The sequence below is a fragment of the Pterocles gutturalis genome, unplaced genomic scaffold (genome assembly GCF_000699245.1).
Source record: "Pterocles gutturalis isolate BGI_N339 unplaced genomic scaffold, ASM69924v1 scaffold25413, whole genome shotgun sequence".
NCBI lineage: Eukaryota > Metazoa > Chordata > Aves > Pterocliformes > Pteroclidae > Pterocles > Pterocles gutturalis.
In genome coordinates this window covers 12,145-23,801 of record NW_010123814.1, presented here as the reverse complement: position 1 = coordinate 23,801, position 11,657 = coordinate 12,145, and the positions used below count along the sequence as shown (strand labels likewise).

The following is an 11,657-nucleotide window of genomic DNA, read 5'->3' as shown; positions in this document are numbered from 1 at the left end:
TGAACCATCGTTTTATTTATGTATTTAACTCTTCTTAGTATTTGTTTCCCAGTAATTTGTTTTATCAGGCAGACGAAAGCAGTGTCTAAGTTGTGTGATGAGTTGGCCTACGGTAAATTCTTTACCTGTGATTATTACTTTTTTTTAATCTTTTTGTGTTGCTGCCATGATTCAGTTGCTTCATGTATAGCTGTTCAGGATTACAGTAGCACATATGTTTTTTCTGTTTTCATGTATAGCATCCATTAGTACTAATACTAATTGCATGCTTGTATCAAGGGGAAATTATACTCTGGTGCACATTTATTGACAAAATTATTAAAACAGCAAACAAAGTTTAATGTCTTCAGAATCACTGTAGGCATTAAAGTTTTATAGGCAATAGCTGCATCCCCAGTATCCATTTAGAAACAGTAAGAAACATCCTCTGAGCTGGCAGTGGATTTTTTTTTATTTTTATTTTCTTTTACACTGTCTCTTTTGGTCAAGACATATCAACATAACTCAAAAGAACTTTTTATTATTTTCTTAATCAAAGTAAAGTGTAATATAATAAATCTTTACTGACAGTTTAAAACAAAAAGGGAAAAACTTGGCATGTGATAGTTGTTACCTGTAATGTCATATCTCACGCTACCAGGTGCCCAATGAAATGAAGACATAGTAACCAGTATTGGAAACATGCAGTTCATTTTTGATGCTGAATAAAAGACTTACAAGATATGTTGTTAATCTGTACTGTATGCTGAAAACTTGTAGCAGTGGATCACCATTCAGAAGCACTTACTGAGGTGCCAGAGCTGTTTTCCTTCCAATTTTTGGGTTGCTCAGAAGACTTCCAGCCATATACAAGATGAACTGAACTAAGTGCGTCAGCTAAGGAGAAATTACAGACGCTACATAGTAGGTCACTGGTGCTTTTCTATATTTAAGGGCAGTCAGAACAGCAGAGTTAACAGCTCAAGCAGTTTATGACTTGAAAGTCGTGACAAAGATCCAAGTGCAGAAGTGATGAAGGGCTGTATTATTTTAAGGAAGTTGTGGTATCTGGTCCAGTGAATTCCATTTTTTGTGGGCATGGACAATAGCTTTTTATGTTATTTTATTTCTCAGACTCATATGAAAGGTACACAGATGTGAGGATACAGTGCCCACAACCTGGTGTCTCAAACCTCCTTTAAGAGCTTCCTATTGCATTTCACACACAAATGAGTCTGTGCTTCCAAAAACTTCTGTAGCCTGACCCTATCATTTGTCTTAGCTTCCAGTGACCTTATCAAAACATTGGCAAGCATGTTTTAATTAATCCAAACTGTTTGCATTTCCGTTTTTCCTTTGTAGTCTGGATCTTGATACAACCTACTTTGCCAAATTATGAATGAGTCTCTGAATGGGGAAAAAGTAATATAAAACCCAGGCAGGCAAATCCTGCTCTGAAGCTGAACAGCCTGTAAAACTGTAAGCATGAAAATAGCTCAAGATATAAAAGCTGAATGGATTGCGAAGGTACTGGCATGCAAGTGTAAACACGTGAGCCATTCCACTGAAATTGGTAAGGACATTAATTAGTAGGATGCAACAAGACTATTCATGTGTAGAGTTATTTATGGGACTTACTACAAGAGTATAGCATTTTAACATTTGCAAAGGCAGAAGGACTATGGCTTCCCAGTTCATTTCAGCAAATAAGGATTCTCAAGAAAAATGCTCATACAGAATTCTGAAAATGAAGTCTAAGTTCACCTCTCTTGCTAGAAGATTAAGTATATTTAGATCTTGATATCCAAGGCCATTTAGATCCTGATGCCTTTGTATCTGGAAAGCACAGATGATGGAAGGCTGCGAGGCAGCTTTGTTTGAAAGATTGTATGTTCTAGTGCTTGACTGTAAGTCAACTTGAGAGAAATTAATAAGGACAGTAGAAAACAAAAGAATGAGATACACAGGTGAAAGCTGAGCTTTGACTTCTGGTTTGTAGCCTCCTGTGGCTTTAAAAAGATGTTTGATAATACCACCATTAGCAGCTGTACTTAACTTTCTCAGCCTATGCATTTTTAAGCAGTTTAATGCCTTGCTTCTGCTTTGTGATGCTGCAAGCAATGACAAAGACTACTTTGTGCTGTTATTTATGTTACTAACAATGCAGTTCTGAGTCATATTTCCAGTAGCAGAATTAGAAGGCATGTCTTGGAAAGAGATTCCATGGTAATCCAAACCCTTGTCCTCTGTCGGTCAACAATTGTCCAGTTTTCTTTTAAGATGATTTAATTTCTGCAAGATGTCATGTCATTTGGGGTCAGAAGGAGAATGAGGAGTCCAGTCCTTCACTGTCAAAAGCCTCTTGTTAGTTTCTGCAAAAAAGTGTAACTTTTTAAAAAGTGCTAAGTATGTGGAGGAGTTGTCGTGACATTGAGTAAGTTTTCACAGAAAATTATGATGAAAATATGCTAATTCAACCAGGTAGGGTTTGTGGGGTGTGTTTTATTTTTTTAATTTTTTTTTTACAGAATTGTGTACTCTGTAAGAGCCTAGTGGCATGTACATGCTTTTATCTTGTCTCCTGAATACGTTAAAGGGAGGGGATAGGGATGAAATAGCTGCAGTCCTAAAACACAGGATTAGAAATCAGGAAGCGTGTGACGTAGCTTTGCAATAGTTTTCAAGTCACTTAATTTCAGTGCCTCTGTTTTTTCATCTGGAAAACACTGATCATGATTGCTTACAGTATTTAATTAGCTGTTTATAAGGCAATTAGTATATTTCATGATAAAATTTCTGGCAAGGTGCAAATTATTTAAACCACTCATGAGCTCCATTGAGAAACTTGAAAAGACAAGGACAGGAAAAGTTAGTGTGCCATGAAGCACAGAGGACATGGTTGGACATGGTTATACTTTACACTGGCTTAAACTGGTTTTTAACAGTGCATTTACAATCACAGATGGAATGATTTGTGTTGGGGAAGCTTAATTCATATTTTAAACCAATGAAAACATGATCTGACTAAAATGATGACTATTTGGGGAAGCACAATGTCAGAAGAATGGTTGCTTTTGAACATTCAGTCTCACATATTGGAACCTTATTAGATAAAATATTTATAATCACTTTCTCTAAAAAACAGCAAATTGCAACAGGACCTTTTGCAGTCTGTCACTGTATGATGTATGTGAACAGGTACTAGGTAAGGAATAGACAATTATCATACCAAAACCAATGCAGGCATATAAGAAAACTAAAAACTTGATTTAGAAACCTATTTTTGCACAGTCTGAACCCAATTTTGAACATTACTGATGCAGTAAAATCCAGAAAGAGTCACATGGATATTTTATGTACCTCAGAAAGGGATCCTAAATGTTGACATGTTGTTCTTGCTAGTATAAATTCTCATTTTAGATTTCAGCACAGATCACAAAAAGATCTTTTATAACTCATACTGGGTACTGAATTTCACTCAAGTGGAGGGTAAGCAAGTGACAATTTCAGGTAAGAAATAAAGGATGAAATATGTAATCGAAATCACAAAGTAAGCATGGGTAGGCAGACAAGGCATCAAGTCCAAGCACAGCAAGAAGGAAAACTTTCAAATTCACCAAGACCAGAAAAATGAAAGTTTCAGCGAAATAATTGGAATTATTCAGGATACTAAACAAAGGGGGAGTATAGATTCATACACACAGTCCTCGCGCTTGTATGAACAACAACATTAAGAGAACACCCAAATCAAATCACATAGAAATCATGAAAGCATGTTAATGCTAGAGCTAGGACAACTGTTGGGGGCTTCGCACAGGTTGTGTGTGTCACAGTGTGAATTGTCTGCTGTTGGCCGGTATTCTGCTTCTGCTTGGAGGAGATGGGCAAGATTAAGCACCAAATCTAGAGGTGTTCAGTGGAGAAATTCTGACAAAGTCTTAATGGCATGCTTCAAAATTTGCCGTGATCTGCCTGCTAACTTTCTGAGTTACTTATCTTAAAACTTTTCTACATGCCTGAAGCTGTGGCTCTGTGTGTGCCCCCAGCTCCTGGTCCAGTCTTGAAAAGGCAGTTTTGTGACTGATGCCTTGTTCCTGGACCCTAGCTGGGCATAGACTGTTTTCTAATGCTCCAAAAGGTTTGATGCAGCGTGTACTTGGAGTATGTGCAGAAGATTTTGCTAAAGAAGTATTTGTGGAATGAGTTGCAGAAGATAAATCTGACTTTATGTATGCCTACAAAATTGGATATGTCAGTCATAACCCGTGAGACAGAGCATTTGGCTTGGAAAAGAGCATTGGGTGAAGTGATATTGCTTCAGGGGAGTCGAACTTACAGCTAAGAGTTTTGTGGCCATGAGGCCGCAGTGTTCTGCAGTGAAGCAGAAGGCTGTGCTCCCTGTTGGGGTGCGCCACTGCAGTTTCAGAAAGCAGTTGGGTCATAGAGTGGGAAGGGGACTGTCTTTTTTGGAAATTAGGTCACTGATCTTAGAAGTGGTATCCTAGTTGCCTCTTTTGGTTTCAGAGACTCTCTGTGTTTTGCTGAAGGACAATCTTGAGAGTACAGGTGTGAACTCAAGTTACACACTGCTAGGATTATGGTTGGAGAACCATGCCTACACTTGCTCTTTTTTGTCTGTACCTGCTGTAACAGAAGAATCAGAGGTGCCTGGTAAGATCCTTTTCACGCAGTACAAGAAAAAGCTTGGATCTTCTGGTGCCTTCCGCATACACACAGTGTAAAAAGTAGGTGTGATGTCACCTTTTTTTGGTTGTCCTAGTAACAAGTTAAGCTGTTATTAAAGAGAACACGTACTGGGCTCTGTAGACAGGGTAGGTAGAACTCTCATTTTTGGATTTGAATAAACTGTAGCATGAAGTGTTTTTTGCTGTCAAGACTGGATGCACCTGCATGTGTCCAAAACAGTGCCAGGGTGCGGATGCAGAGGGCTAGGCTGCAGCTAAGCAAGGGGGGGGTGAGCTTGGCAGTTGTGGGGGTGTGTGTATGGATCTTGGTGAGAAAATCAATATTACAGGCAGGAACTCTAGAACAGCCTTGAGATTTACACCTCTGTCATGTCATTGTGTGGAATAAGGCAGAAATCCTGCAGAAAGTTTGGGCCTTGACACTATCTAAATGTATGATCACGTGTGGGGCAAGAGGAAGGTGTAACAATGGGCAACTCGTTCAGTCTAGGAGTAAATTTTCAATGCCTGCAATTTAAGCCCAAAGCTTTTGTTTGTTTTTTAACAAAAAAAGTAAGTAGTTGTAGTAGGTGTATGTGGAAGGAGAGGGTGTGGCATAGTACTGCATTATCACACAGATATTCTAGCCTTGTGTACTCCCCTCTCTGCTTGTGCTTTGACTACATCCTCAGCCAGCTCCACAGAGTTTGAAGGCAAAATGAAGGAAAACAATCGGTCAGTAGTAGATAACTTCATAGTAAAACATCATTATAGTATCTACATATACGTATAACCCACACTGCTGTCAGGGAGCTGCTGAATCTGTGAAAAAGGATGAATTATTCAGTACTCATCCATCGAGAGATTGGTCAGTAAATATACTAATTGTCTATTAGTGAATATACTAATTGAGCACTAGTGTAAATTGTTGAGGATAGGTATCTGGGAATGACCCCATCCCAGAAAAAACAGAGTATAAAGCAGGTAGTCTCCCTGCCTAGCCAGCATCTCAGAACAATCTGAGGTAGAATAAAAGCTCCCAGAAAGGTTTGCAATTATATTTCTAGGTGATGTGTTAATGAACGTATCAAGCTGATTGCTCAAGCAAGAATATCCGGTAATTAGCAGTTATGTCTGTGGTATGAGTCTTAGGAGGCAGATAACCCTTTGGAGAACTGTCTGCAGCTCAGCCTGCTGGTGGCGAATGATTGGGGAAGATCTCAGAAAGTTTCAGAACTGTCTCAACAGCACAATAAACCACTGCAAGAGAGGAGTCTGAGAAAAGACATCCTTGAGATATAAAAGCAATTAATCTCTAGAGATAATCCAGAACAGGTGCTGCTGTCCCGTCTGAGCTCAAGTGGGAGAACTGCAGTGACTGGGGTACATTTACCTGTTTGCTGGAGCAAGGAGAGTAATGTCCCTGGCATCAAACCATGGGGGAGAGTTGTACGAATTTATTTCCTACCATAATTAAACTGGAATCACAATGTGAAAGGAAGATGGTTGAAGAATATTTTTCCTGCCTTTCTTTAGTTCATACTGTTTAAAGTGTCATTGCTTTTTCACACTCATGGTAAAAAACAAAACATGGTCACAGCTGAAGTGTTTTAAAAATGTCACTCCTGTAGTACTAACATTCTCACTTTTTTCCATCAGTCTTCTGTGCCTGTTTTCATTGTATCTTGCTATAAGGATACTGCAGAATTAGAGAAAAAGTACGGCCTTTCCATGCTGATCAAGTTTCATTCACACCCAATGCTTCATAAAAAGCACAGTGTATGATAGCAGCTGATTTGCAAGCTCAAAAGAATCTATCAGTACTTAAAGAAAAAAAAACCAACTTAGATGTGAAGGAGCACGTGTTTAGCCAAGTGGCTATTGAAAACCTGATAGAAGTGCTGACTTTTTTAATTATGTAAAGAATCTTGTTACAGTTCAGATTACTAGAGCTGGGAATGGGAATAAACAATCATTTCGGCATGGAATTTCCTATTGTAAAATGTGTTTACAAAAAAAGGCACACAAGTATTACAATGGGATTTTACTACTAGTTAGATTGTTCTCTCTATTTAAGCATGAACATAGTCCATCTGTGCTTGAAACTTTTGAGTTGTAAAATTTTGGTCTGTGCAGGAATAGTGTTTTTGACTTCAAAAGGAGATCAGGATTATTCTGTGGAATTTATCCTGGAGAACAGAGCTGTTGTGAACTCATGGAGTTAAGCTGCAGGACTTTGATTCTGCCTGGTGAAAACCATGCCTCAGAGGGCACTATCTCATTGTTCACAGCACTGGACAATTCTAGTCTCCTAGTCTATGGGAAAAAAATTTAAAGTATATGATATTTCAGGGAGCTAAGATGAGGGCTTTGCAGGAATCCTGTGAAAAGGAAATCGCAGGGAGAGCACGATCTGTAAAAGAACAGGAACAGGAAATCTGCCAATGTCAAAAGCTTTTTAGAGGCTTGGTCACTGCTGTTCCTAGGGAGGACTGAGGAATGGCTGCAGGGAAGGAATCTGTGATGAGGAGATGCGGGATTAGGGATGGGAGAACGATCTCTGTGCCTAGTTCCATTGAATAGAGAATTCCTTTCTCAAGAGGGAAGGGGAAGGAACAAAGTTAATCATAGCCATAGGAAGTGCCACATCTGCCTCAGCTCTTGGAAGACTGCAGGAGGAACATGGACAAAGCACCAGGTCTTTGTGGGAAACATCAGCTGAGATTTCAGTATTGTAAGCCAATCAGTCGCAGCACAGTTGAAGCTCCTTGACAGCAGTGGTTTGTCAACAGAGACAGAGCTCCCTTCTTTGTGCAAACTATAGTAATAAAGATCGTGCCTCTTGATCTGTGCGCCTTTGCTGTTACAGCTAGAACAGCCTGTAGCTCCTCTTCCTTCTTGAGAAAAGGCTCTACCTGCTGTGTTGATTGATTGAAGCTCACTGGAGACAGGAAGATTTAACACTGACTTGAGGGCTTCTCTTCCTAAGTTTAACTAGACAGATAGCCTTAAAACACGTTTCCGAGTGTAGATTTGCAGAGGGAGAACACAAAACAGGGAAACCCCTGCATTGGTGGGATGGCAGCAATGTTGTGACAGTATAAAAGAATTGCTTTAATTAAAATTCTCTGAAGACAGGAAATCCTTCTTTCTAAGTATAACCCAAACAGTGTTTTGCTGCTATACACAGCCAGTAGTAATGCAGTGGCAGTCGCTACTGCAGAAGTATCTACTGGACTGTGTAGGTGCTGTAATGCTTATTTCTGAAGCCCCTGGGGACTGAACTATATCTGCAAGTACTGTCCAGTACCTGCAGGTTATATTCCTGCTTCACTCCCTTCAAAAAAAGTCTTGATCGCGTTGTATTTAAAAACATCCTGGGACTGTGCTGCAAGTTTGCAGTGGCACTGCTCTCTGAGGGAATGCTGCTCCCATGCCCTTCAGAAGAAAAAACCAACACAAAACCAAACTTTTGAGAATCCCATATTCAAAAGGAATAATGATTTTATTATTCTTAGAAACATTTACCTCTTTTTGTAACCACAAGGCAATACGAGCAAACCTGTGTTATCTATTTATGTGTTATGTCTTGGTTTTTCCAACACACAATTTCTACTGTATCACTTGCAGGGAGATTTTAGAGTAATGAGAGCTAGAACTGCCACAAGTCTTTTCCCCTGTGACAAAGGAAAATGCAATTATGTGTTTGAAAGCCTTTATAAATTATTTTAAAATAACAGCTATGTGCATCAGAATGTACTTTTTTCAGGTAAAAAAACAATTTGAGAAATTATAAACTTAATTAGATGATTAACTAAAAGAAAGGAAGACTTTCTCAGAAAAGCCATTTCAGTACAAACAGAAATTTTTATTGTTGAGGGTATTAAGCTTCAAAGACGGCAAGAACTGAGATTACCTGGAAAAACACTTCTAGTTTGTCTTTAAAAAATTAAAAAGGGAGGGAGGGGAGACAAAATTTTGCTGATAGTCGTTCTCCGTTTCTCTTGGTTCCTTGTCTCTGTGTAGCAAATGAACAAGAAAAGGAAAAAAAGAATGCTCAAAAGTCAAATTAACAGCGTAGAAAACTTGGAACACTTTAAACATCTCAGACATGTTGAGCAACAGAAACAAAAGTCATTTTCGAACTAACTGCATTTCAGTTATAGCTATTCAAACAGCTTATTCCAAAAGATGAAGAATTCTGGTTATAAAATGCATCATTTGATATACATTATGTAAAGTTTGTGATATTTTTGGTTGCAACCAGAATGATATACAAGAAAAATCCAAACTCAACTGACTATGATTCTCCTGCAGCTCAGAGCTCTTAGCCACGTCACAGCTGAGGTGCATTGCTTTGGAGATGTAAACTGGTTTTGCAGCAGTTTTCAAGCATGAAGTGTGTTGTAAAGCAAAACTGTGTTTGTATCAAACTGAGTAACCTTTGCTTTGTGTCACAGGAATCATGTATCGCAAATCCTGCGCGTCTTCACCTGCGTGTCTGATAGCCTCTGCTGGGTACCAGTCCTTTTGTTCTCCAGGGAAGGTGAACTCTGTTTGTATCAGCTGCTGCAACACGCCACTCTGCAACGGACCCCGGCCGAGGAAGAGAGGGAATTCTGGCATGGTGCCGAGGGCGCACATAATAACCACCGTTCTGCTCCTTAAATTGGCTCTTTTGTTTTTATATTGATAAACTTTAAGGAAGTTTTTTACCCTGACAGTTTTTTCCGTCTCCTCCTTTCTTCAGAGACTGCAATTATTTTCTGTTTGTTTCCAAATCCCTGCCAACAGTGAAGGAAGTTCAGTGGCTGTAGGCAGAGAGGGGCTGGTATTTTGGGCAGCTAATGAATTCAGTTAGCAGATTCAATTTCCAGTGTGCCCTTAAAAATCCCAGCAGCAGGATACAGAACGCCTGCTCTTTTTGCATAACTGGAAACAAATCCATCTGTGTTGTTCCTTTTAAGATGTAGTCAGTTCCTCAGTCATCTTAATTTGCATGTTTTTAAGTTCATTGCTAATCATTAACTTTGCCTTATGAAGTCATACTTGATGTTCACAAAGGCCGTTTTGTGCGTCTGGACTGGGCTCTGAGCTTGTCTCTAGTGGCACTGCTTCCAAGCTGGGCTCCGGCCCCTCAAGACCTGGTTTCTGCAGGCTGCAGTCAGGGTCTGCAGGCTGACTCTCATTCTGAAAAGTACTCAAGAAAACTTTGTTATTGCTCCGTGTAGAAGACTTGCGCATAGACGAAAGGAAGAGCAGTGGGCGCAGAGACCGGCTGCTCCTTGCTCTGGAGCTCAGGTTGGCTCTGAGAAACTTCTCCTTGTTGGCATGCTGTATTGTCAGGCGGCAGCGCAGCACCTGCAGAAACACGCTGCGGAACTGCTGAGAAGAGATGTTGTACAGGAGGGGGTTCACCACCGAGCTGAGGTAGAAGAAGATGTCGGCAATGGGAAGAAGAGTGACATACGCTCTGAAGTAGGGGACGGTCCAGTCCTGCTTCGGTTTAGCCGCAGCCATGATCCTTCTGACCTGGTTTGGCATCCAGCATATTGCCAGAGTTGCAACAATCAGTCCTGCGAACAGAAAGAGGAAGAAGGAAGTGTGCATACCTGGGAGGAAAAAACCGTAAAATACTTACTATCAGTACTGCACTTACTTGTTAGGAAATAGTACCAATTTTTCAGTGTTTTGCTAGACAGCTTTTTTTGCCAGTAGCATTTTTTTGTTTGTTTTTAATAGCTGTTACAAGGTCACTGCAGCACATGCTCTGACAAAAGACTGCATAGTGCTTGGATAGTGTTTCTTTGTACCTATTGTCATTTATTGGTTTTCAAAGTGTTCTTTCATTGATATATGTATCTTTGGAAAGAATGCATTTTTATTTTGGTTTGTGTTCTTGCATTTCTTACGTTTTTCCCTTTACTTTGAAAAACAAACAAAATAAATAGAACCTATAGCCATATTAGATCAGGCAATACCCAGAAGAGATCAGATTCTTGTTTGTACTTTACAAAAAAAAAAGTATGTATGCATAATAATATATTTCGTGTTATTTTTGGTAAATTTCCTCTTACAGAAGATATTTTTAAGTAAAATATGTATGGATCTTTTTATGATAATTAAGATATGTTGGGCTTTCTTAAAAATCAAATTCCAGTGGAATGAAATTATGAATGTAAATGAGAAAAAAACTCAAGCCTAGTCATGAAAGTGTAAGCAGTTTTAGATTATAAATTATGCTTTAAAATGTGGTATCTGCCCATTCTGTATTTATATGTAAATATAAATACATGTTGCTGCATCACTAATGGCATTAAAAAGGGGGTGACTTAAGTGTTGGATGTCTGACAATTGTGCCTCTGTGGGCCAGCGCTCACTAGGGTGACAGTGGTGATGCTGTCTTCAGAACGGCAGCCCTGAAGAAATGTGTGGGGAACCTGAGCAGGCTGCTTCTGGGCAGGAGACAGAGCAGGGGAAAGGTACTCGAAGACTCACTGACATCCACTTACGTGCTTCTGGTGCACGTAAGGGCTGGGAATCCTGGCATCTTACATGAAATACCAGGTACACAAAATAATTCTTCTCAGTGCTCCTCCCACGGAGCATTGCTTCTGAAACAATGCAACCACCAGCTTACTGTTTCCGTTTTGTTTTTCGCTTTGCAGGAAACACTTGGAGGGAGCAGAAGGTGCAGGTTGGCTTCCCTCCTGCACAGGCACAGAACAGTGGAGAGTATCCTGATGGTGCACAGCTTTCACTTTCAGTAGACTTTTGGTACATTGTTATCTCCAGCATCTAGCCTCCTTTCTCAACAGAAGCATTTTCATGCTCACCTGTCTAGACTAAGTCAGATTGCCCCATTGAACAGATCACTGTAGGAACACCGGTCTGAAATGGTGCACACTGATTTTTCAAGCCAGGAAAATGATACTTCACTAGTGGGAAGGTACTAATGTAACAGGGAGGGGGGTGGAAAAGCGAAGAAAGATT

General features: G+C 39.8%; 2 protein-coding genes across 2 annotated transcripts in view; one reads left to right on the top strand and one right to left on the bottom strand.

The window, feature by feature from the left end:
• The window catches only part of LYPD1 (LY6/PLAUR domain containing 1), a gene marked incomplete at its 5' end in the record, with an annotated part of 14,512 nt that extends 5,155 nt beyond the window's left edge, over window positions 1-9,357 (top strand). The window contains one exon of the mRNA XM_010078066.1: window positions 9,125-9,357. Within this exon, the coding sequence (XP_010076368.1) occupies window positions 9,125-9,357 (233 nt within the window). The remainder of the gene's footprint in view (window positions 1-9,124) is intronic.
• A 350-nt stretch (window positions 9,358-9,707) lies between these two features.
• On the bottom strand, window positions 9,708-10,274 carry LOC104465141 (G-protein coupled receptor 39-like). The gene has a single exon (XM_010078065.1). The coding sequence runs from the start codon at window positions 10,272-10,274 to the stop codon at window positions 9,708-9,710; it is 567 nt and encodes a 188-aa protein (XP_010076367.1).
• Between the last annotated feature and the right edge of the window lie 1,383 nt (window positions 10,275-11,657).

Coding starts and splice junctions, on each gene's coding strand:
- LOC104465141 (XM_010078065.1), bottom strand. CDS start 10,274: ATGCACACTTCCTTCTTCCTCTTTCTGTTCGCAGGACTGATTGTTGCA.